Source organism: Natator depressus, chromosome 5 (assembly GCF_965152275.1).
Source record: "Natator depressus isolate rNatDep1 chromosome 5, rNatDep2.hap1, whole genome shotgun sequence".
NCBI lineage: Eukaryota > Metazoa > Chordata > Testudines > Cheloniidae > Natator > Natator depressus.
The window spans coordinates 117,173,480-117,198,777 of record NC_134238.1 but is presented as its reverse complement, the minus strand read 5'-3'; the positions used below and the strand labels follow the sequence as shown (position 1 = coordinate 117,198,777).

The following is a 25,298-nucleotide window of genomic DNA, read 5'->3' as shown; positions in this document are numbered from 1 at the left end:
ACAACCTTACACATGACTGAAATGTGATTTGTTGTCTATTACTCTTACAATCATTGGGTATGGAATAGGAAATCAGGTTACAAAATCCTGATTTATAGGGTCATTTGAACTGGACACAGAAAAGGGAGTTTGTTGTACTTAGTCATTTTATTTTATATGTGATTTGATAGGAACACAAGCCATAACATAACCGAACAGTTCATAAAACTTCAGTGCACTTACCCCAGCCCAGCACTCCCAGACCATCAATCATTGTAGTGTGTGAATCAGTGCCTACCAAGCTGTCTGGATAATAGTACCCATTCTGATCAAACACCACTCTTGCCAAGTATTCTAAATTCACTTGGTGGACAATTCCCGAGCCCGGAGGAATAATCTTCATGTTGTGGAAAGCTTGGGAGCCCCACTGAAACACAATGAATAAGAGCCCCAAATATTAAATACACAGGAACAGTGAAAGAGTGTTGATTCATCCCATCTTGCAACGTGTAAAGAGGAGAAATTCTTCCCATACCTTTAAGAATTCAAATCTTTCTTTGTTCCTTTCAAACTCCAGCTCCTGATTCTTCTGCAAACTGTCTGACCTGCCGGTGAAATAAATGAACAACAAAGCTACAAGTCTCCAACTGAATTTAGTGTGTGGTCTGGTGTGTGCGTATAGTGAAACAGAAGACAGAAGAGCACTTGTAGCTCAAAATGCTGATCAGTTTTATACGTTTCAAGCAATTGCAGCTGTGAGCTAAAGGCAAATGATCAAAGGGGCTTAACAAGTCTCAACAGGAATACCTATCATCTGGCTCAAACGTTAATCCCATACAGAATGTAGGCATTACGTCTGCAATTTGATAAAGTCTAGCCTACATCTTAAAGCAATGGAAAGTTTTCCAAACCTAAATGATACGCAAGCTGCATAGCAGTAAAGGAAGCTGATGTCAGTAATTGTGATTGAACGTATGCGGATACTGATCTGGAACGTACACCACAGTTCAAGCCTGTACTCCTAAAAAAATATATGAAACAACTGTACGTAAACATAAAATCCCTAAGAAGTGATTATTTTTGGAGCAGGGACACTTCTATACTCTCTGAGCCATGCAGCACACTGTGGTCACTGTGAAAGAACTAAACAGCAAAGATAGCTGGTCAGCAAATTTATTTATTTAGAGACATTTGTCCATCTAAAATGGGATTTCATCAAAAATTATTTTTTGTGAAACCCTATTTTTCACTGAAAATATTGTGCTTTTGTAAAAAACGAGAACCACGTATATTTCTGTTTTTCAATGACATTGACAAAGAATTCTCACAGGGAAGTATATTTCCCCCGACCCCAACCAGCTCTCATAAGAAACAGAGATTCAAATGAAATGGAGGAAGAGCATGTTTAAACAGATCAGTACCAACATGTACATATACTCCAGAGACATTTAATTCCAAACTGAAATCCATTCCTGACCTTTTCTCAGGGATATTTTAAGACTGCGGTTTAAAAGTTAACGAGGAGCAGATCTCAGACAAATGATTCAACTCAAGATCTAGGGGGGAAAAAATTGGACAAACTGCTGAGCTTTTTAGTTAGCTGGTTCACTGCCAATGGAGGTTTGCATCCATGTGGCTTTTGAGGTTTAAAATAACCTGCTTTTCTAAGAATCACATGGAGGGAATTTTTTTTTAAAAAAATAAATAAATAAATCCATCAAGAGGCTTATTTCCACAAATAGGATCAAAATCTTTATTTAAAAACAAAACAAAAAATAATCTGAGATGGGACACTAGATGGGGAGGGCACGGAGTTACTACAGAGAATTCTTAACCAGGTATCTGCCGGGCAAGTCCTGACCACATGCTCAGGATCTAAGATCTAACTGACTGCCATATTTGGACTCAGGAAGGACTCTTCCCCCAAGTCAGACTGGCAGAGATCCCGGGGAGGGGGTTGCCTTCTCTGCAGCAGGGAGCATGGGTCACTTGCAGGTTTAAACTAGTGTAAATGGTGAATTCTCTGTAACTTGAAGTCTTTAAAACCATGATTTGAGGACTTCAGTAACTCAGCCAGAGGTTTGGGGTCTATTTCAGGAGTGGGTGGGTGAGCTTCTGCGGCCTGCAACATGCAGGAGGTCAGACTAGATGATCACAATGGTCCCTTCTGACCTTCAAGTCTGAGACTGCTCTTAGATGCTAAGATTTCCTCCCCTTTTTGTATTGTTTTCATTTAAGTGAGCAGTTGTAATATTATTTCCTAATGAGAGTAACAAATATGGAATAAGTTACTGGGTAAGGCAACTGGAGTACAATGAATTTAAGGAGTTTGGAAAACAGAAGAGAACTAAGGGATGACATGAGAAAGCAGGACGGTATCACGAGGTTCAGCTAGGACATGCAGGATGGTAGGTAGGTTTCTAAGATCCCGATGCTGCAATGAGCTCTGTGCAGATGGACCCCTCCGACTGTTCAGAGTCCCATTGATTTCAGTGAGGCTCTGTACAGGTGCAAAGGAGCTCACTACAGGATTGGAGATTAAGTATTCTAGAGTTTCCAGTTCGCTGTTCCTTCGTTCCCCACTACATAAAAACACTGCTGTGTGCTTCTTCACCAAGGCAGCGATGAGCTAACAACCCCATTCTCAGAACTGTGCCAACACAGCCCAGTGTAGTAAACAGTCTCATTTAATCAGTCTTTAGCTTCTACAATGCTAGGGGACAAATCCTCAGTTTGCATAACGCAGTGTAGCTCCACTGTGGACCTATGCTAATTAACACCAGCTGCCCCTGGCTTCCTAGCAAGCATGGAAAATAAGATCTGCTTTATTTCCTTACCTCCTGTTAAAATCCACCTGGATGGAATGATCAATTACTAGATCAGCAGGACAGGTGGGATTAATTTTTTCAGGGTCTCCACCCAGTTTCTTCACAGCATCACGCATTGCTGCAAAGTCAACCACTGCAGGTACACCACTGAAATGAGAGAATTAAGCGAACTGAGGGGACAGAGCCCAGATCCTCAGGCATAGCCAGCCAATGCCACACTGCCACCAGATTCTGCCTCGAAAGCCAACACTGGAATCACCACTCCATTGCAGCGGGACACAGAACTGGGGGGGAAAAAGAACAAAGCCATGTTTGGCTTCATCAGTGCAGAACACTTGGGTGGAAACGCATAAGGTGACAAAGGGAGGTGGTTGTGCAGCTTGGGCACTGGACTGGGAGACATGAGACCTGGATACAATCTCTGTGATCTTGGGCAAGTTACTCTTCCTTGCTCTGTGCCTCTGCTTCCTGTCTGTAAAATGGGGATAATACTACCACTTTTCTCCTACTAGCTGTGTGTACAGTGCCTAGCCCAATGGGGCTTTGATCATGGTTAGGCCTTCTAGGAACTAATGGATTATAGATCATGTTAGTATGAGTCGGTAGGAACATCATCAGCTTTTGACTTGCAAGCTGAACAAAGGTGACCCAGAATCCATGAGAGTGAGTGTGACTATGGAACCCCTGTGGGAGTGAACAGGCTGGCTTTCTGGAGTGGAACTGCACTGACTGGCAATCAGGAGAGCATTGAAGGGAAGAATAACAAAGCCCCCCACTCAACTGTGCCACCAAGTTCTTGAACTTGACTTAACAAATGCCCCCAAACGAACTACCCACATGCTTCACACTCCGTAAGTATCTCTGTTAGGCTGTTAGCCAGAAGTCACATTTTCACCTCTGGTAACAAAGACTTTGTAGCAGTCCTATAAGCCTGGTTGCTCCAAGAACTGACATGACAACAAACAACAGACCTTCCTCTAGGTTTACAGTAGTGTCTCATCAGAGCATCTGGCAGTCAGTGTCATGTTCTAACCATGAGACCATAAGTTTCCATGTTTGCTTTTGCAGAGCGGATGGAAAGCTGGTGGTCCTTCACAGATGGTACATTTTGGCATTTCCAAGGTTACCCTAGCCACCACTGCCCACCAGGGGCATTTTATGTAGCACTCAGCACTTCACTTTTAGACTGCTACTTTCTGGGAAACATCCTCACATAACAAAACATCTAATTCTGCAGGGAGTCGAGTATACATAGTGTCCAGTGATGTGGTCATGGGCATTCAGGCCCATTTAGGATTAGACTCTGAGTGTACTTTCTGAAATAGCAGCCCAGGAGAGAGAGACCATTTTAGAGTTCAAAGTGCAACAAGCAAAGATGTTCTTTGCTGCAAAGGACTAAAAATAATCAGCCTATAATGTTATAGAAGACTTGTGTGTAAGAAAAACAGCGCAGATTATTAAATACAACAGGGTCAACACAGGGAATAGGGTAAGGACTTGGTTGGAGTTTTGTCTGTAAACATTTAGGATTGCAAAGAAGAAAAGCCAACACAGCTCAGGTTTATATTCTGGCAGTCACTCTGATCTACGAAAATATGCATCTGAACGTAGTGAGTGTGATGTACAGTGTGTGCATGTCAACTTCCCCAGACTATATGTACAGCAAAGAAAGCAACTGATATTATGAGCTAACTGCATTATTGGTTGATACATAAGAGGAGAAATAGGGCAGTTATTTGCAACACTATGGGGGACTGAGGGAGTGACACCAGAACACATGCATTCAAGGTGAATTACAGAATGCACAGGGCTGAAAATCAAGAACCCTCAAAATTCTAATCCTGAACTAGCAATTTACTCACTAAGGGGCCTTGTGCCAAGAGCCAGATTTTCAGTACAGCTCACTCCCATTTAGGCACCGATACAAGGGCTAATCTTTTCAAGAAAGCTCAGCGCTCAGCAGCTCCCACCGTGACACTTGTGGACAGATTTTAGAAGAGATCAGCAGCGACCCTGGACGTTTATTTAGGTGTCTAAATGGGAACTGAGCTCTTTAGAAAGTATAGCTCTGTTGTACCAATAAATTAAAAACCAGCAGGATCTTATTAAAGGGGAAAGGCAAAATGCCACATTTATTGTAAATATAATAAAGAAATATAAAACTCACACTGTCCTATCGTTACTTATTCCTTGCTTAACTATATATATATATATATATATTCATTCATTCATTCATTCATTCATTCATACCAGTTCTGCATAGGGGTTTATAGTTACCAGCCTAGAGGTTGCTCGTGACAGGGTACTGGCCAGGTAACCTGTACACGAGAGTGGAGCCGAGTCCGTGTCAGATGCGCATCCGATGCTCCTGAAGGGTAGTGGCAGAACTGGAGACTCAAAGTTCTCAGTCCTTAGTATCCATTTTTATAGGAATTTCTTCCTATGCCAGTCCATGGAATTTGCTTTGTCATATTGTTAGTCATGACTGCTCCAGGACGGCTGTCAGGTGCTCATCAGCTTTCTTCATCCTTTGAATTGGTCGGGTGGATCCCAGTCTGCCCTCCGGTGGGGTTCTCTGGTTGTCTCCACCTGGCGTCTTCTTCGGCCAATCGATGTTAAATTCCTAGGCTGGCACTTCCCTGATTATTCAAAACCCACCATTCATTCACATACATTCCTTACTTTAATAAAAAAACGTATTTCTCATTTCACCGAGTATTGTTATTTTATTTGAGACTCCCTGTCTTTTAACATTCCTTCGGTATTGCCTTTCTTCTATTATACAAAGGTGTTATTTATTTGAGACTCCCAGTTTTTTAACATTCCTGATCCAAACTATAGAGGGTGGGGGGTCTCTATGTGACATTTCTATGAGTGCCGCTCCAATTCGCGGTTCTTCATGGGTGTTACAAACAAGCATGTCAATCTCCATCACAAAGTATCCGTTTGCAAAGTGGAGCCAATTGAACATAAAGTGAAGTTAGTTAACAAGCATGTCAATCTCCATCACAAAGTATCTGTTTGCAAAGTAGAGCCAATTGAACATAAAGTGAAGTTAGTTAACAAGCATGTCAATCTCCATCACAAAGTATCTGTTTGCAAAGTAGAGCCAATTGAACATAACCATCTGAGAAAGTAACGTTAATTGATTGGTTTACATTTATAAGCGTCAATCTCAATTACAATCAATGAAAAGCGCCAATACAGAGAAAGCAGAGTCAATTAAGCCGTTTAGTTTTACAAGCGTCAATCTTAATAACAAGTGAGAAAGTATCAATTTAGAGAAAGCAAAGCCAATTGAGCGGTTTGCAAGGTACGGTTTGCAAGCTTTAATACAGAATTGTAAATCAATATTGCAGATTTACAATTATGTCAAATAGAAGAATTATAAATGCAGATTTAATAAATATTATGAATCAATATTGCAGGTTTACAATTTCTTATGAACAGAATCACAAATATTGGAATATGCCTACAGCTCAACCTCTCTGCGTTTCACTGTCTCTACCTGTAAAGCGGTCAGCATACCTATCACCTCTCGGGACGTGAGCTAGTTAGGACCCCAATGCTGTTCCCAACAGAGGCAATGACAATTTTGCCACGGACTTCAAAAGCGGAACATGATTGAGCCCTCAGTTCCTGTGATGCATTTTGGAGAATGCCAGGCAATACATTATTTGCTAGGGTGAGAAATGGAATGAATCTGTTGTCCAGTAACGTGGAGAACGCCAAGGTTGTGCCACATTCCCTCTTATCACCTGGGTCCGAGGTTCAAAGGACAGTGGACTTTTGATGGAGTACTTTTAAAATGACCACGGTTTGCTTAAAGGAGCTCTGTCAACTTGACATCCAGTATGTTTAGAATAACGTGGCACCGCATCCACCCTCCACACCCCTCTGCTTTGCCCACTGCGAATGGTTGTGGTTTTTACAAACCCATTTTCCTAGTTTTAGGAAGCATTTGACTCACGTTAAATCCTGCAGAATAACTCGTGCAGGATTAAATGGCACTTCAACATTCTTGCTCTGCATCACATGCCAGTCGAGAATATTCTCGACATCTTCCTTCTTCACTAGGAACTCATCACAGTTGCGGATGGCTGCCTCCAGGAGGACCCTGATAGAAAATGGCAAACGTCCTGGGGGAAGAGACAAAGCAGATTGGTTTACACCTTTGAGATGAAGTTTCCAGATATCTGGGCATGGCTGTGTCCTTTCCCCTTTTGGGTAGCAAAGTTCTGGCTCCCCTGAAGTCAATGGGAGTCTTGACATTGACTAGAATGGGGCCAGGATTTCACATATCATCTTTATTTGTGGCATACATCTTGCAATCACACACTCCTATCAAGTCCATCACATTATCAAGGCAGCATGGATGAAACTTGTCTTCCACTGATCTGGCTAGACCTTCATGCCCTGCCCGGAGGATACCCCTCACCTGTAGGAAGCACTCAACTACCACATAAAATGACCAATGTGCAGTCCAAGTTTAGAAAAAAAAAAGATCATCATCATAGCAGGAAATTAAATAAGCCTAGATGCTAGTACCCAAAAAACATGATTAGAAATTGATCTTCAAGGAATAGCTTTTGAATTTGTACCCATGTTTCCGTGCCCACAAATCAAGTATCATCTAGAACTGCAGAGCCTTCCCACAGTCATTTTCAATGCCCACCGCAGCCTGAGTACACACGTCTCAGGCAGTTCCTTCTGAATGCTGCCAACATACCGTATCTCGCATCTCCCAATTTGTTCAGATTGAAGAACTTCTTTGCAGGCTGGTTGGAGTCTAGCGGCTCTGCAATCCATGCAAAAGGGTTGCTCATGATTAAAGCCCCTGTGTGTCACTGAAAGCACAAAAGAAAATCATGTCAGCTGCCCCAGAGGTAAATTCTGTATCAGCTGGAGCATATACTTTACAATATACATTAAACACACACACAATTCTCTTGTGACTCCTCTGCAGTCATTATTATAGGAGTCTTGTGAAGATTATGAACAAACCCAGCTGATTTCCACAGGGCTCAAACGCCTACATTTAAAGCACTGTGGGTGTTACAATGTTTACATGGTGACTATCTCCAGACAGACTTTGTGCCTTTCTGCTTTGCTAATCACACAGAGATTGCAGAGCCATTTCTTCAGTGAAAACTGCCAAGTCTGAACTAACAGGTGCCCCTCTCTTGCACACAAACAAAAACATCTACACTGAGACAGACAGAACCTACTAAAAACAACTGATCCCCTGAAAATATTTTCAGAGGTACAAAGCACCCACACCTCTTATTTACTTTACTGGGAGCTGTGGGTACTTTCCACCTCTGGAGGGCAGAGAATCAACAATCTGGCCTCAGGGTAAAGAGTTTTTCAGTTTAACACCCACCAGAAGTGGGGATTTTTGTCCATTATATAGCGGCCTGACAGACAGAGCACTTGATTGGGACTCAGAAGACTTGGATTCTATTCCCAGGTCTGCCACTGGCCTGCTGTGTGACCTTAAGCAAGTTATTTTACTGCCACGTACCTCAGTTTCCCCATCTATAAAATCAGGATAATGATACCCACCTCCTTTGTAAAGCACAAGAGACAGGTACTATTAATATTAACAATAATAATAATACAGGGCCATGTTGTGCACACCCCAATCACAGTAGTGAGATTACTATCCAAATAGTTCAGTTGATTTCACTGGCTCTACCTGGCTCAGTAATGAGTTCACAATCTGTCCCGCAGCGTTTTCAGACTATTCAGACATCAGTCACACCTCACTCAGTTTTAATGCTTATAATTAAAGCTAAGTGTGTGGGTGGAGAGGAGAGGCGCAGAGGGATTTTAGTTTGGTTAGTGAAGCGGGAAAGGCTTGTAGAAGTCTATGATTTATGTTTATGCGGAACTGCAAATAAGATACAACCGCACGAGACAGGCTCACGAGCAGGCAAAGGTGCCAAGCGGAGAGAATGCACTGTTTACTTAAGGTAACAATGCATTTTGCATTGACTGATTTATGCAGAAAAGAGAAAACAAAAACAAACCACAACTCACTCCATGCCACACATTCACCTCTGGGAACGCACACAAGAGCCTGTCTTATTTAGGAGAATGAATGACGCATTGACGCTTCACTTTGCACCCACAAAAATATCAAATATTAAATATAAAAATATCAAGTTCATATTATTTGCAATTGCTGCATAAATTGAGTTGTTATCCCTACATTTTCATAACATCAGAGCAGGAACCACTTCAGTTCTTGTCTACACAGACATCTCTAAATTCCCTTAAGACACTAATTGAGGTTTTGAACTTGGATTCTTCAAGTGAATGGGCTCATATCACACACACACACCCACCCCCTCTCCATCTCATTTGGATCTTTTACTTGTTACTTTACAAAGTGACTGTTCTTCCCAGTCTTGCAGTTATGAACCACTCACACAACAATTTATTGACAGCAGCATTCCCTGAGGTTTTGTTCTTTGAACATCTTGAACCATCAGGGTTTTCTTTCTTTTTGTCTCCCTCTTCCTCTCTCCATTTCTTAGAGCCTCCTGGATAGCGCATGACCACAAGAGAACTCATCTGCTTCCTTCCTGCTATTCTAGCCAGTCATTCTCCTGGATGAATTTTATACCATCTTCGAAACTCAGCCCTTTGTTTCATGCATGCTTAATTTTTACAAGATCATTTAGTACCGCAGAAGATACAAAACACTGAGATGTTTCCTCACAGATAAAGCAAGTGACCATGGCTTTGCAGTGGCCATAAAACCTGTTTTCACTGTAGCCATTTGCCACATTCTCATCTAGCTTTACAGTTTCAGCTATAACAGCCAGTCATATGTCAGTGTCAATCATGCCGGTCGTTACCGATGAATATGGGCTATAAACCAAGTGATGCCGGCACATAGTTCAAGCCAACCATCCATCCAGAAGCTGCAGGGGGAATGAGACTAGCCAAAAGCCCATGATTCTGCAAAGATTTGTAAGTAATCACATGCTTTGGATACAGATTAACTTTCTATCACAGTGGAGCGTTTATTATTATTTTGCCTGCCTTGAAATGGGAACACACAACGGTCGGCATGCCATGGAGCTGGTATCGATGGCCTTCCAGGCTCTGTACAGTATGGAAGGTCGCAAGCATTTCATTGCTGGGTCATGTCCACAGCCAGCAGTGCTCCTGACATTTTCAATGAACAGAAAGACTCACAGCTGATCACACACTAAATAAATCATTTGTGCTTTCATCCTACAATCTCAAAGTGGTTTCCAAAATTAAAATGAGATTATATCCCAGATAGTGGCTTTTAAAAAAATAAAATAAAAAACATGGGATTCTATGCTTATCAGCTGCCAGGAACTCCAGATCAAGTTGCTCAGTTTACACATAAAGAAGTTTTCTAGCTGCCAAACCTGTGAACAGAATCCAGCTGAAGTCTTTCTGGTTTATGCATCACCACCGCCAGCAAGATTCTGTGGGTTAAATTCTACGTGGAGTTACCCCTGGACCAGTCTTGTTTAGCTGAACTATAGAAGCCCATACTTTGGCGCTGAAGGTCCCAGGTTATAGTCCCTGTGGATAAAACCATTTCACACAGGTGTAACTGACTAAAACCTGGTAAACAATTCTGTGGGGGATGCACAGGAAGGAGCAGAATCCAGCTCGCTCACTCTGCAGAGCTAACAGCAGTAAAAATTTATTTTTACCTAGAATGTCAACAGATAGCACTCAAAATGCAAATAGAGAGCAGATCTGATGATTAAGAAAGTGCAGGAGGTTCACATTTTATAGGGGTCATACCAAAACTGGATCCAGGCCATGTGATCAAAAACGGAGGGGGAAAAAAGAACACTGAAAAGGCCCTAAGTTATTCTTGCTCCATCTCACCCAGCACTCTTCCCCCCACCACCCAAAAAAACCCCACACTCCATTGTGTTCAGTGCCCGAACAACCAAATAATGTTTGCCAGACTCCTGATCTCTGAAGTTCACGTGCATAAGGAATCAGATCAAGATTTCTGTAAATTTCACCTGCTAGCCAGCACATGAAATGAGTGGGAGAGCAAGTTAGAAACACCACCCCATCAGCATAGTGGGATGGAGAAAAGTAGGGCCCAAACTGAATGAGAGGTGAATGCTGGGGGAGGGCGGGGGAACAGCACAGGAGACCACAAAGAACGTACTGCTAACCATGTGGTTAAAAAAGAAAAAAAAAATCATCTGTGGTCAGATTCCTAGTTTCCCCATCCCATGAAGCACTCCCTGTTTAGCTGCATTTCACCAGACCAGTGCTCTCTCTTCCCTTCCTTGCATGACTTCTTCAGAATCCAGCCCTCTGCTAAGAAACCCTTGTTCATTAACTGAAACACTTGCTTAAAGGCCACTCACACTACATGAAGCTACTGCATGTTTTGAACAGAGCATCCATGAACAAAATGGCCGAATTAATTCCACGGTGGTAAGTGCACAGTAATGCACACTGGAAAACATGATCCCAACTATACATACAAAGCAATGGGGTCTAAATTAGCTGTTACCACTCAAGAAAGAGACCTGGGGTTGTGGATAGCTCCCTGAAAACATCTGCTCAGTGTGCAGCGGCAGCCAAAAAAAGCGAAGAGAATGTTAGGAGTCATTAGGAAAGGAATAGATAATAAGACAGAAATGCCACTACATGAATCCACACTTCGAATGCTGTGTGCAGTTTGGTTGCCCCATCTCAAAAACGATATATCAGAATTATAAAGGGTGCAGAGAACAGTAACAAAAGTGACTGGGGGATGGAACAGCTTCCATAGGAGGAGAGATTTAAAAGACTGGGATTTTTCAATTTAGAAGAGAGACAATTAAGGGGGGAGGTAGATATGAATGAAATCTATAAAATCAGGAATGGTGTGGAGAAAGTGATTAGGAAAGTGTTATTTACCCCTCTACATAACACAAGAACTGGGGGGGCGGGGGGTCACCCAATAAAATTAATAGGCAGCAAGTTTAAAAGAAACAGAAGGAAGTACTTTTTCACAGAACACACAGTTACTCTGTGGAACTCCTTGCCGGGGGATGTTGTGAAGGCCGAAAGTATAACTGTTCAAAAAGAATTAGATACATTCATGGAGGATAGGTCCATCTGCCAAGATGGTCAGGAATGCAACCCCATGCTCTTGGTGTCCTAAGAATATGTCTACACTGCAATAGAAAACCCACAGCACTGATTCTCAGAGCCCAAGTCTGGATGTCTACATTGCAATTTTTAGCCCAGTAGGCTGTCAGCTGACCCGGGCCAGCTGTGGCCACGGTGCAGGTCTTCTATTGCACTGTAGACGTACCCTAAACCTCCAACTGCCAGAAGTTGGGACTGGATGACAGAGGATGGATCACTCAATAATTGCCCTGTTTTGTTCATTCCCTCTGAAGCACCTGGCACGGGCCACTGTCAGAGACAGGACAGCAGGCTAGATGGATCTCGGGTGACCAGACAGCAAGTGTGAAAAATTGGGATGGGGGTGGAGGGTAATAGGAGCCTATATAAGAAAAAGACCCCAAAATTGGGACTGTCCCTATAGAATCGAGACATCTGGTCACCCTAGATGGATCATTTCTGATCCAGTATGGCCATTCTCATGAACTGCAGGGCACAAGGCAAAGCTATTTAAAAACCCCATCAAACAGAAATATGACAGGTACGTATTAATCCCTATCTTTATAGATACAAGAAGATTGTTTTCCATACACATAACGTTCGGACTTTAGAGCAAAGAAAGAATCCTTATGAATGTTATTAAAGAGAAAAGGTGGACCAACTTCTGTTTGTGAGAGAGACAAGCTTTCAAGCTTACACAGAGCTCTTCTTGAGGTCCTTAGGAATCCAGTTCTGTTTGTACTCTTTTCCTCCTATACCATGTAGCTTATCGGGCTAGCCTGCTTGCTTGCATGTATATCTTTTCTTATGAGTTTAATCATTTGTTACATTATAGGTTTGTTATTATAATAGGTTTATCAATTTGTATTAGAGTATTTTATCTGTAATGCAAGGAACCTACAGGCAACATATCCTGTATGTTAAGCTAAGGCAAGTTATCATACATCTGTTTGAGACCTTTACCCTAGATAGGTGGTGATGAGCTAAAGCATATAGTGTAGATGTTTGTGACCTTTCACATAGATAAGTGGGCAAGTTAAAGTAAGCTGGTAGGTAAGGCCACCCAAGTTCATGGCCTTTTTCAGACTTAACAGGTATACCACGAAGAACATGTAAACAACCGGTTAGGACAGAAGTAACAGAAGTGAGGATGAGCTAATGGTCTCTAATAGTTACAAACATGTCATTAATATGCACAAACATGCCAGCCCAAGTGTACCCTAATGTTTTTGTGGGTGAGGAAGTTAAGTTTGGAAGTATTGGCCCGAAAGGAAGGAGGGCACATGGAAGGAGGGCACTTAGGCTCTAAGCTCAGGCCCTATACTAGGGGAAACCCACCCTGCTGAGGGGGTTCAGCTTGTTTTTTGTTAGTTTGTTATTGTTCATTTTAAGTAAACTCTAAGTTAGAAGCAGCTAGACCTAAAAGCTATAGAAGCTAAGCTCTGCACCTCTCACTCAAGACTTGAGGAATCTGAACCATCCAACTCTCTTGGCGTGCCAGAGGCAAGGCTGATCACCAGGTTCTCAAGGAAGGGTGTGAGTACATTAATCGAGAAACCTTTCTAGTATATAATACCACATATACTTCTAGAACAATGTTGCTGCTTTTGTAATTGGCTGATTTGATTAATATTCCATTACTGTTCCAATTATCTCAATAAAAGGCTTAAAGCTGCCTTTTGTTCTCAGTGTGAGTTTCCTTGTCAGACATCCCAAAGGTCCCTGCAAATTCTGTGTAGCCTGATTCTGGGACCTTATTATGTTCTGATCAGATTAACTTGTGATCCTATAACCCATATTTATTTAAACAATATTATTAATCTCCCACAAAATCAGGCAACCCCCACGTGGGAGGAGTGAGAGTTTCTCCAGCAACAAAGGGGTTATATTCACATCTCTCATGAAGTTACTACTAATGGGTTACTCGCATGCTTTGAGACAACATACCTAAGTGACTAACACCACAAGTATTCGGGTTTTTTATTATTATTATTATTATTAAAGGGGGAAAAAGTCAGCAGCATTCCCAGATCTTACTGCATCAAGAGACTCGTTAAATTCAATAAAGCTATGCTCTCCCGGACTGAGTTGTAACTGAGGTGTGTTTGCAGCACGTTTAGACATACAAGAGCTAGATTACCAACAGCAGTGAAGCCATGACAGCACAGGCTAGGTGACTGAGTAGTCTGAAGAAAGAAAAGGGGTACTTGTGGCACCTTAGAGACTAACCAATTTATTTGAGCATAAGCTTTCATGAGCTACAGCTCACTTCATCGGATGCAGTGGGCTTATACAGACAGTACTGAAGTCCACGCGGCCACAGCTTCAATGCCGCTGGTATCTGAGCTAGCTCGATCAAAGCTAGCTTGGGTCTGTCTCAATGTACTGCAGTTACACCTCCAACTACCCCGAGTGACTTCACAGGACCTTAGACCAGTGCTGAAGGGTGGGAAGGGGGGCTAGCAGATCTTTTGCCATACAGTTTTATTTCAATACCATACAAGACATATGTTTTACAAGCCAGCTGGTGCTCTCTGGTGATTTTGGCACCTAGATTCCCCTCTCACATTCACCAGTGCGAGTTAGGAAGAGTAACTCCACTGAAGTCAATGGAATTGAATCAGTGAGAGACAGAGCATCAAGCCCACTATGTCTGGTGTGTTCTTGGAGTTGCGAGTTTGCTGGATTTGGTGGAAGTATCTTAAGCAAATGATGGGTGAGGGGGACAGGAAAGGATATGCCGTTTTACTCTCTGCTACATATGGTGGAGTAACCCACGAGGCAGCCCTCGGCATCCGTTCAATGCATTACACTACACCACATATTGCTGAAGCCAGAACATCCTAACAGTGAAAATCAACACGGCAAAGCTGAACTATAACAGGTTCTCTCAAGGATTTATCTGCTGCCTCTTCTAATCCCTTCCAGTAGCAACTTCGCGTTAACGGCAACAAAATTATTTGTTTTTTAAAGGACCACACAGAAGCCCACTCAACTGCTTTACTCTGTAGAAAAAGTATTATTGCCTAGAATATTTTACTTCCAAGATCCACGTGCATGGGAAACTGGTGGGGTGGGGGAATTGTGCTGGTGAAAGATTCCAGGTTATTATTGATCACGTTTTTTACAATAGTGACAAAGGACCAACCAAGAAGAGGGCCCCACTGTGCTGTACAAAGCAGAGAGCAGTAGACAGTCCCAGACCTGAAAAGCTCAATCTAAATAGCAGGTGTGGAGACAAAAACTCCCTATCAATCTACAGAGCAGGTACAGAATAGGCAGAAGCAGCACAAGCTTCATGGCACTGTCCCATCAATGCAATTTAATGCTAACTGATGTGAAAGGATCAACTTTAGGGCCAACAGGATACTCAAGTCTCCATGTCTATCCAGTCCCTGGCCTCATTAATGACTTGGATAATGGAGTAGAGTGTATGCTCATAAAATTTGCAGATAACACCAAGCTGGGGGGGGGGTGTCCGCAAGCAATTTGGGGGACAGGTTTAAAATTCAAAATGATGTTGACAAATTGGAGAATTGGTCTGAATGCAACAAGATGAACGTCAATAAACACAAGTGCAAAGTATTTCACTTCAGAAGGAAAAATCAACTGCACAATGAGGAATAACTGTCTCGGTGGTAGTACTAATGAACAGGATCTGGGGGCTATAGTGGATCACAAACTGAATGAGAGTCGTCAGCGTGATGCAGCTGCAAAAAAGGCTAATATGATTCTGGGGTCTATTAACAGGAGTGGCATATGCAAGATACAGGAGGTAACTGTCCCACTCTACTCAGCACTGGTGAGGCCCCAGCTGAAGTACTGTGTCCGGTTCTGGGCACCACAATTTAGGAGAGATATGGGCAAATTGGAAAGAGTCCAGAGAAGAGCAACAAAAACGATAAAAGATTCAGAAAAACCTGACTGATGAGGGAAGGTTAAAAAAGCTGGGCATATTTAGTCCTGAGAAAGGAAGATTGAGGGGGGACCTGATAACAGTTTTGCAATCTATTAAGGGCAGTTATAAAGTGGACAGTGATTAACTGATCTCCATATCCACTGAAGGTAGGACAAGTAGTAATGGGCTTAATCTGCAGGAAGGGAGATTTAGGTTAGATATTAGGAAAAACTTTGTAACTAAGGGTAGTTAAACTCTGGAATAGGCTTCCAAGGGAGTTTGTGGAGTCCCTATTATTGGAAGCTTTTAAAAACAAGTTGGACAAACACCTGCAGGGAGGGTCTAAGTTTACTTGGTTCTGCCTCAGTACAGGGAACTGGACTTGATTTCTCAACGTCCCTTCCAGCCCTATATTTCTATGATTCTCTCTGCAAAGGTGTCTTATATTTTGTTGTGTTTTAAATGACTTCAAGGTTACCTCAAACATTTGGACAGGAGCCATTTTTTGAGCATCTCTCCACACATCTAAATAACTGCCAGCTTGTCTCACAGGAGCCACCAGAACAGGCTTCAGAGAGTAAAAAAACCAAAAAAAAAATCCCCAAAAAACCTCTGTCACTAACGCTCCATGCTGGATTCAAACCATCCCTTCAAGGCAGAAGGTTTTGAATCACATTACCAACTCCCCAAGCTGCCTATTACCCCTCATTTTAACTATTAAAATTGTCAAAAAACATTACAGCACACACACTCAAAACCTTTACTCATCTGTGTTGCGGGCTGCTGCTTCTCTGCATTTAATCCAAAAGGCATTGGAGCAGAATGCCAGACTACTAAATTAAAGCTCTCTCAGGACAATATTGGGCACAAATCCCACTGATATAAATAACCAGCATGTACAACTCAAGGGCACGACCTGGCCATTAATTTGTCTAATGCATACAGCTCCCCTTCCAAAGGAAAGGCAGAGAGGATGGGGAAATAGATGAGACTAAAATCTACAGGAAACCTCTAAAAGCAGTCTCTTTTCCATCTCTCACATTCTGATTAGATATGGGCCTGAGAGGACATATGCAAAGCTGGTTCCAATCTTCACCAAAGTTCAAAGAGATTTAAGATCAGGTGGTTTGGCACAGGCACCATCTCTAGCCCTGTTAACCCTGGAAATCAAAAGATACACGAGCGAGGGATTTCTTGTCCAGCTGCAATTTTAGCATGATTTGAGCACTTAACTTCTCCCTTTGTTCCCTTGAGAATACCTCCTGTCTTAATGCACCATCCATGGGTTCATCCAAACTATGGATTAGCCAAAGGAAGACAGAAGCTGTCTCTAGCCAATCATAAAAATATATCAATAGATAAATATTTTACTTACTAAAGAGTCCATGTATAGTATGGAATCACTGACATGAAAACAGCTTTATTATTTTGAAAAAGGACAATGCATGGTGGACAAATATTTTAGATTTATGTTTAACTACTTTAATCATCCAAACAGGACAGTTCCAGCCCCTGCAATATACACTACATGGAATCAAAGCTAAAGATATCTGGGTAAAGTTCAGTGCCTGTGATATTATTTAGGGCCAGGACAAGCCTTGTTTTACAATGTATTTTCTACCTTTCGATTCCCGTATACCTAGAGGAGTGTATAAGCAAAGGCACTATTGTAGTAAAGACATTGATTCTGTATAGAGAAAGAAAACCCCTTTCTAGTTACCATTTGCTCTATTTATTTCACATAAATCCACTATATAAGAAACAGACAGGCTTGTGGTATCGCTGTAAATGAGTCCATTTAGTACAGTGGTTTCAGTGCAATGCATTACAGAAGCCTGGAAAAACAGAGCAGCTTTAAGAACGTACATACTGGAGAAGGAGACAAAGAAGAGGCCACTGACAATTTGGCAACTGAACAAACATTTTGCTGGCATAAAGCAATGGCACAGCTGGGACCACCTGCACTTGCAATAAAATGCAGCAAAGCGTAAAGGGACTTGATAGCACTACATGTGTGAAAACTTAAGGGATCCATTTTCAATATTAGTGCTTTAAATCAGTGGTTTTCAAACTTTTTTCTGCAGACCCAGTTGAAGAAAATTGTTGATGCCCGTGACCCAGTGGAGCTGGGGATGAGGAGTTTGGTTTGTGGGAGGGGCTCAGGCAGAGGGTTGCAGTGCGGGGTTGAGGGCTGCGGGGTGGGGCCAGGAATGAGGGGTCAGGGCTCTGGGCTGGGGGTGCAGGCTCTGGGGTGGGGCCAGGGATTAGGTGTCTGGGGTGCAGGAAGGGGCTCTGGGTTTGGGGGGCTCAGGGCTGGGGCAGGAGACTGGGGCATGGGGTTGGGGTGCAGGTTTACCTCAGGCAGTTCCCCGTCAGCAGCACAGCGGGAGTGTTAAGGCAGGCTTCCTGCCTGTCCTGGCACCACGGATCACACCACGCCCCGGAAGCGATCAGCCACAAGCTCCTAGGCGGAGGCGCGCAAGAGGCTCTGCACGGCTCTTGCCTGCGGGCACCACCCCCACCCCAGCTCCCATTGGCCGGTTCCCAACCAATGGGAGTGTGGAGCCAGCACTTGGGGCAGGGCGCGGAGACCCGTGGCCCCCCCCGCCTAGGAGCCGGACCTGCTGCTGGCTGCTTCCGGGACACAGCACGATGTCAGAACAGGTAGGGACTAGCCTGCCTTAGCCGGGCAGCACTGCCGATGGGACTTTTAACGGCCTGGTCAGCAGTGCTGACCAGAGCCGCCGAGACCCAGTGCCTTACGTTCCGCAATCCAGTACTGGGTTGCGACCCGCAGTTTGAAAATCACTGCTTTAAATTAACAGTGCACCACAACAAGAAGAATTGGGCTCCAGGCTCCCGATCGGAATGTACATAGATCATTTGCTCTAGAGAGAATTTGTCTTTTTTAATTGATAACATGTCTGACCTAAAACCTTGGATGGCCCCTCTTACATCAATGGAATAATATAAATATAATACAGAGCCACTCTGGACTACATTTTCAGTGCACTGTGCAAGCAATTAGGTGGCTATTTCTTATTGTTTTAGTTTGTACACCTCATCATCTCATCTTATCACTTAAAATATGCAGGGGGATTATTTTACCCCCCATCCAATCGCAGTTCACATTTGTGGGTTTCTTGTGCAAATTCTGCAGTTGAAAGTGTGAGCAATCAATTCAAGGTAGTCTCAGAAAATTCCAGCCACAGGAGCTTAGATGAGTTGCCAGACAATGGTATAACTTTCTGCTAGAAAGGAAGCTCAAAGCAGGTGAATCCAGTCTTTGATGAGGACAGGTGTGTGCCTCCGGCTTGACAGCGGTTGTCAAGTGTTATGTGTTGTTATGAAGTTCACTCAACTTGTTATCCAACATGATCAGAGCTAGCAAAGTGACACAAAGTCCCGTGGTGGATGAATCTGAACATCTGCTTTCCACTCCATCAAGTCACTCCCCTCCCAGATGCCCACTTCCCCACACTAATTCACTCACCATCCTTCCTTGCACCGCACACACAAATTGATACTATACAAGTGATAGCCCAAAAGGCTTTTGTGGCTTAGCTTTTGTTTTGATTGATAATTCAGAGATGCAAGACACACACACACCATCTATGGTCTTTTCAAAGAAAGCCCTTCGAACAGAAGCTGGTTTTACAGGAGTTAATGAAATCCCCAAACGAAATGCCGACCAAGGCATAAAAGTTAAAGAAACACTGTAACTTTGCTTATGCAGCAAGTGTCCTTGTTAAAAATAAAGGCATTCTGTAACTACCTTTTTTGTTACAGGGAAAGAAGTCCCACGGAAGTAACATTAAACACCCCTGCATTTCTGGGGTAAATATTCTTAGAGAGTTGAAAGAACGGCAACACTGAAAATTAAAGCCATGCCTTTTACCCAGATGGCGGCAGCAGCTCTGACCTTTGCCCTAAATCCAATCACTGTATCCGCTTGCTACAGGTCCCTTTCTAATGAACAGGCACAAGGCAGCTGATTGTTTAATATGGAGCGTGGACTAGTTTTAACCAAGCTCCCCTCCTTCTATAAAGTAAAAATCCAGCTGTGTGGTTTTCTGCATATCAGTGCTAATGGGAGGAGCTGTGTGTTTGCAGTGTGAAGAGCGCACACTTCTCTCTGCAGGAGTCGAAGACAAGTGCAGCAGCTAGCAAATTTTTGATCTATTTCAGAAAAGGGATGAGGCCTCAAGACAGGACAGAATAATGCATTGGGGGAGGGAGGAAGACTGATCAGAAGAAAATTTAAATCCTTCAGTCTTTTACTTCTCTCCCATTCCATGGGACAGACCCACAATTGGGCTGCTTTATCCACACACCTGCAAGGCCTCTGTCATTACCTGCCATCTGAGCCGCTCGGGTGCGATCCAAAGGGATACGCAGGCATGTAGGTGGAGGCAGAGTCAGAATATCTCGGGAGTCCGGCGCCTAGGAAGCTGGGACTCCCTTTCTGTTTGTGTAAGCAGAAGGCAAGTGCTTAGATGAGAGATTCTGATCCAAACAGTGCCTTGAGGCCAAACCAGAGGGCGGGACCCTGAAAATGTCCCTCCAGCAGAGGCAGACGGAGCAGAGGGGTCTGAAGATTCCTTCCCAGCCTTCTGCTGCCTCAGGCAGTGGAGTGAAGAGGGTCAGTCCCCACGTTGCCCCTCCTTAATGACCTTAAGTGGGATTGCTACCCTCTGGCCCCCAAAAGCCACCACAACCACCCACAGCAGTCATTTAGTGAAATCCCACAGCAGGTTTCTGCATTAGCAGCTGTTTGACAAAGGTCTCTGTGCTGCTTTTACATAAACACTGTTTTCTCTTGAGCTTTTATGTAGTTATTTTGAATGTCTCAGCCTTTTACCCCTTCCACAAACCTTATTAAAATATAAGGGAGGAATGGATTGCTCAGGGGAAAGGTCAACGGGGGAGGGGCGAGAGAATGACAGAGAGGCCAGAGGGCTAACTAGGACTAGTAGCCAAAACTAAAAGCTTTCATAATCTTTGGCTTGGGAGGGAGTTGGCATTATCCTGCCTGGGGCGGCTCATTGCAAGCAAACTTCTCCCTTGGTGAGAGAGTAGCGAGTAGAGGCACATTGTCACCTGAGGGAGCCCCGCTGCTGTGCAGAGTAGGGAGCTAAACACATACAGGGGTTTTGCAGATCTCCTCGAACCCATATTGTGATTAAGGACCAAAAAGTTGAGGGAGGCAGAACCCCAGCTAGTTCACTGATCTGAGGCCATGCAATCTGGGGGTGTTTCCCATCCTCCCCTATAACAAATGCTAAATTCTCTCTTGACAATACTAGAAGCTCAGCACTCCTGGGCAATTCCACAGGAGCAAACTCATGAGCGAATTCAGTTGTTTTCAGCCAAAGAAAGAGGAGAGAGAAATGTTCAAGTGGTGCAATTACGCTAAACAGTGGAGGCCATCCTTCACTTGAACACTGTAGAAGAGAACGGGGCCCTTTTCATCAGGGAGGGGTCTGGCCCAGAGACCCTGATGTACTAATTCAAATCACATTGACTTATTAGCATTGTAAGCCCTTTGAAACAAGGACTCTTCATTGTGCGTCTTGCACAGCTCTGAGCTCCTCGCTGGTACTTAACTAATACCACCGTCAGAGTCTCCCTCCCCTTTCCTCCTGTGATCCGTGCACCAGCTCTAAGCTGTTGTACTCTGAGACCTCGGTCTCTGTGCTAACTGCCACTCCACTGATAGCTTCATGCTTCTCTCTCAAATCTAACATGAATCATAGCCTCATGCAACAGCCAAAACCTGGATGGAGATGGGGATTCTCTCCTGACAGTATGCATCCGATGAAGTGAGCTGTAGCTCACGCAAGCTTATGCTCAAATAAATTGGTTAGTCTCTAAGGTGCCACAAGTACTCCTTTTCTTTTTTCTCTCCTAGATGTAACTCCTCCCGACTCAGGATCCGGGCATATAGTCTCCACTAGGAAAATTCCAGGCAGGATTAGCCGACAAGGTGGTAAGAGTGTCTGTTCTGCGTCTACACTACAGCTTTGACCATCAGTAGTAAAGCAGCAAGCAGTGCACTGTTTTATGGCAGCAAGGCACTGATGCAGCTGCACCAATGCCAAGGATACGGCTTTACCACCATTTTGTGAAACCTGCTAGAACTAGTTACTCTAAACATGGAAACTAATGTTTCTAATGCAGAAGCAGCATGATCCAGTCACTGGACAAGGCACTGGGCTGGGACTCAGGAGATACAGGCTCTATTCTTGGCTCTGCCACTGACCAGCTGGGTCACTTCTCTATGTGTCCGTTTCCCTCTCACCCTTTGTCTTGGCTCTTTAGACTGTAAGCTCTTCGTCAGACAGACACGCTCCTACTGTGTGAACATATAGCACCTAACACAATAAAGCCTTGATCTCACTTGGAACCTCTTGCACTACCTTAATACAAACACAGAGTAATAAGAGACAAGGCTGAATCGCTTATAATGAACAATAAAGAATTAAAAGTTACATTTAAAGGGGTACTCAGCACACTCTTTCCTTTCCCTGATTTTATTAAGCATTAATTGTCTCTTTTCCCATCCCCTACATGGAACCTTGAACTCACCATAGCAGTTTTGTTTGCTTGCATGTCACCATCAGGGATATCAGCAGAGCTCTTTCTGCTACTGCAAACACGTGGTCTTTGGCCATGATTCTGCAAGCTGATCCATGCAGGCAGGCCCCTGCACAGCCTCACTGACTTCAGTGGGGCCGCATATGAGAGGAAGGGTCCATCTGTGTGGAGCTGGGCTGAGGTCACAGAGACTCCATAGGGATGCAGAGGTCTGCCTGCATGGATCAGTGTGCAAGACTAGGCCTTTGTGTAGATATATTGCATGGGTAAGATATAATTTGACTTCAATTAAAACAGGGAGCTTTTCAAATATATGTATATACAGTGGCTTTTAATATTTAATAATATATATAAAATTTAGAACCCAGAGTTAAATTCTCAATATTTTTAAAGTTACAATATTTTATATTTGTGTTGTACACTGAAAAGGTGGCAGGATCACCCACTAATAACTAGAAGTCCTGCTAATTTGGAGATCTGTTTCACTTGGAATAGGAAGAGCGAACTATGCCGTCATCCCAGAAACACCAAAGAAGTCAATGGAGTTACTCTGGATTTACACCAGTGTGACAGCAGATAATTGGGGCCTGTGAGATTACAGCCAGTTAAATTAAAATCCCGGCCACTCCTATTTTATGGATTTGAAGTATCACCTGTTTTTTTCCTGGGGGAAGGAGGCAGCAAGCAAGAGAAGGCCACAGACCTTTGCCTCTATTTCTGGGACACACCCCTCCATGGCAGCAATTTGACTTAAAAACACTGATCCCTGCCAGAGCTGGAGACCAGAGCTCATGTGATCAGCCTTCCCTCAAAGGGGCCTAAGAGTTTTGTCCTCCCTTCTCAGGGGGGCTTTACAAGAAAATTCACGAGACTGAAACTCACACAAGGGGCGGGGGTGAGACAGACGGAAGAGCTCAGCAAGACCAACGTTGCACGCCCCCGGTTATAAAAGCAAAAGGAAACGCTGCTCAGGCTGACAAACGGGGGGGGAGGAGGGGGAGACCCCAGGAAGGGAGGAGGAAGGATACAAATTTGCAAAGACTGTCCAGCCAGGGACACCCCCTGCCTGGATCGCAGGGAGAGGAGAGGCCTGTGCAAAACACAAGGGTTCATTTTAACCAGCACACTTCTCTCATCCCCGGCCCTGCGGCGCAAGCAGGAGGCGACCCCCCGGGCCCCAGCCAGCAGGTCCAGCCCCCTCTCCCTGCGGGAGCCCCCAGAACTGCAGATGAAAGGGGGGGAGGGGGAGCCCCGCTGGATCCAATTTAAGCCCGTTTCGGGCAGGAGCCAGCACGGGTCAGCTGGGGACCCCCAAGGAGCGGATCCTGCGGCCCCGGGGCCGGTTCCGCGAGCGGCCGCGCCCGGACTCACCCGTGCAGCGCGCTGCGGGCCGGCCCGCGGGGACGGGACGGAGAGACGCCCGGCCGGCCGGGGGGAACCTGGGGCAGTAGCCGCCGCCGCCTGCCTCGCTCGCTCGCTCGCTGCGGCCAGGCTCCTCCCCAGCTGCGAGGGCGGAGGTGTGGGAACCAGCGTCAGCTGCTTGCCCTTGCCAAGGGCTCCTTTCTCCCGCCCGCAGCCAGCTCCTGAGCGGCGACAGGGGCCAGACCCCAAGCGTACCCCTCCCAGCGCCTGGGGGGCACAGGCCGGCGGCTTCAAGGTCAGCTCATCTGCCCTGCCTTTCAGGGGGTGTCGGGTCCCGTCCGCCCCTCCCCCTATTGACATTTACTGTGCAAAGACAAAAGAGGTAGCCCTGGCAAGGAGCAGGCCAGATGATGGTTGGTGTGTGTTGAGAGAGTGCAGACGGGTAAGGGAGTGGGGCAGAGACATCTTACTTTACTGTAATACAAAATTTCAGTGCCCCCTAACCTCCACCCCCCCACACACACACTGTATTGTGTGACACCCCCACTCACACCCAGCAGGTAAGAAACACTCCACTGATCTCCCCAGTGACTTGTGTAACACAGGCCATAGGGCTGCACTAGGATTCCTCAGTGGGGACAATCCCAGAAACGCATGCAACTAAACAAAAGCAATTCAGGGTGCACTTCTGCACTAACCAAAAGGGGTTCCAGATGCACGGTCTCTCAGCTCTTACACCTCACACAAACGCTGTTTACAAAGGGAAATGGCTTAGGCTTTTACCTGCCAGCTCACCCAGGATTTGAAGGCACTAGTGCTCGGACAGCAGGTGTTGCTGATTTGAAGAGGGGCCTTGCACAGGTGTCACTGGAAGCCCAATTTGGCCTTCAGAACCTTTCTTTTGAGTGACCACACATGAGAAAGATAGCCCCCCCCCCCCCCCCATACACACACACACAGCCAGCTTAACTCAGAGCCCGGGGTGAGTTTGCAAGGCTGGCTCTTGGAAAACACATCTTGTTACCTACAAGCTGGTCAAATTTAATGTCACAATGCCATTACCATAGAGTCACTTTCTAGAATACAGCCACCTGATCACACAGAATGTGCTATGAGTGGGGCCAACTTCAGGTTGCTCTGGGAACCTTAACCTTCAGTTTTCTGACTTTATAAGTTGGTTGTTTGCCATTTGGCCCCTATGCTGGCAAACTCCGGTGCTCATGTCCTGTCCTGTCAAGCTCTGTGTGGGGTGCAGTGGGCCTCTAGCACATAAACAGCTAAAGGATCAGGGCCTTATTCTCCATTTTTAAAAATAGCCCCTCACCCCATTAACTTTTCTTTCTGTCTTAAACTTGTGGATCAAATTCTGCAGTCCTTACTCACACAAATCTCCCACTGATTTCCGTGGAAGCTTTGCCTGAGGAGGTACAGTACAGCCAGTCCCTATGTTTACTAAAATCATTTCTTTACTTGAACATTGCTATGATACCGATGGT

The 25,298-nt window shown here is 44.5% G+C and overlaps 1 protein-coding gene across 2 annotated transcripts in view; it reads right to left on the bottom strand.

Annotated features, from left to right (window-relative positions):
• ACO1 (aconitase 1) overlaps positions 1–23,935 on the bottom strand; it is a 48,222-nt gene extending 24,287 nt beyond the window's left edge. Inside the window, exons 1-6 of one of the 2 annotated variants that reach the window (XM_074953498.1) lie at positions 23,812–23,935; positions 7,537–7,654; positions 6,778–6,946; positions 2,817–2,954; positions 515–584; positions 223–406 (exon numbers count right to left, since the gene is read on the bottom strand). In XM_074953498.1, coding sequence (XP_074809599.1) covers positions 223–406; positions 515–584; positions 2,817–2,954; positions 6,778–6,946; positions 7,537–7,633 — 658 coding nt within the window. In that variant the 5' untranslated portion in view covers positions 7,634–7,654; positions 23,812–23,935. Of the gene's footprint in view, positions 1–222; positions 407–514; positions 585–2,816; positions 2,955–6,777; positions 6,947–7,536; positions 7,655–7,747; positions 7,766–23,811 lie in introns of those variants that run through there. The other variant, XM_074953499.1, reaches the window with a different exon arrangement.
• Positions 23,936–25,298: the final 1,363 nt, after the last annotated feature.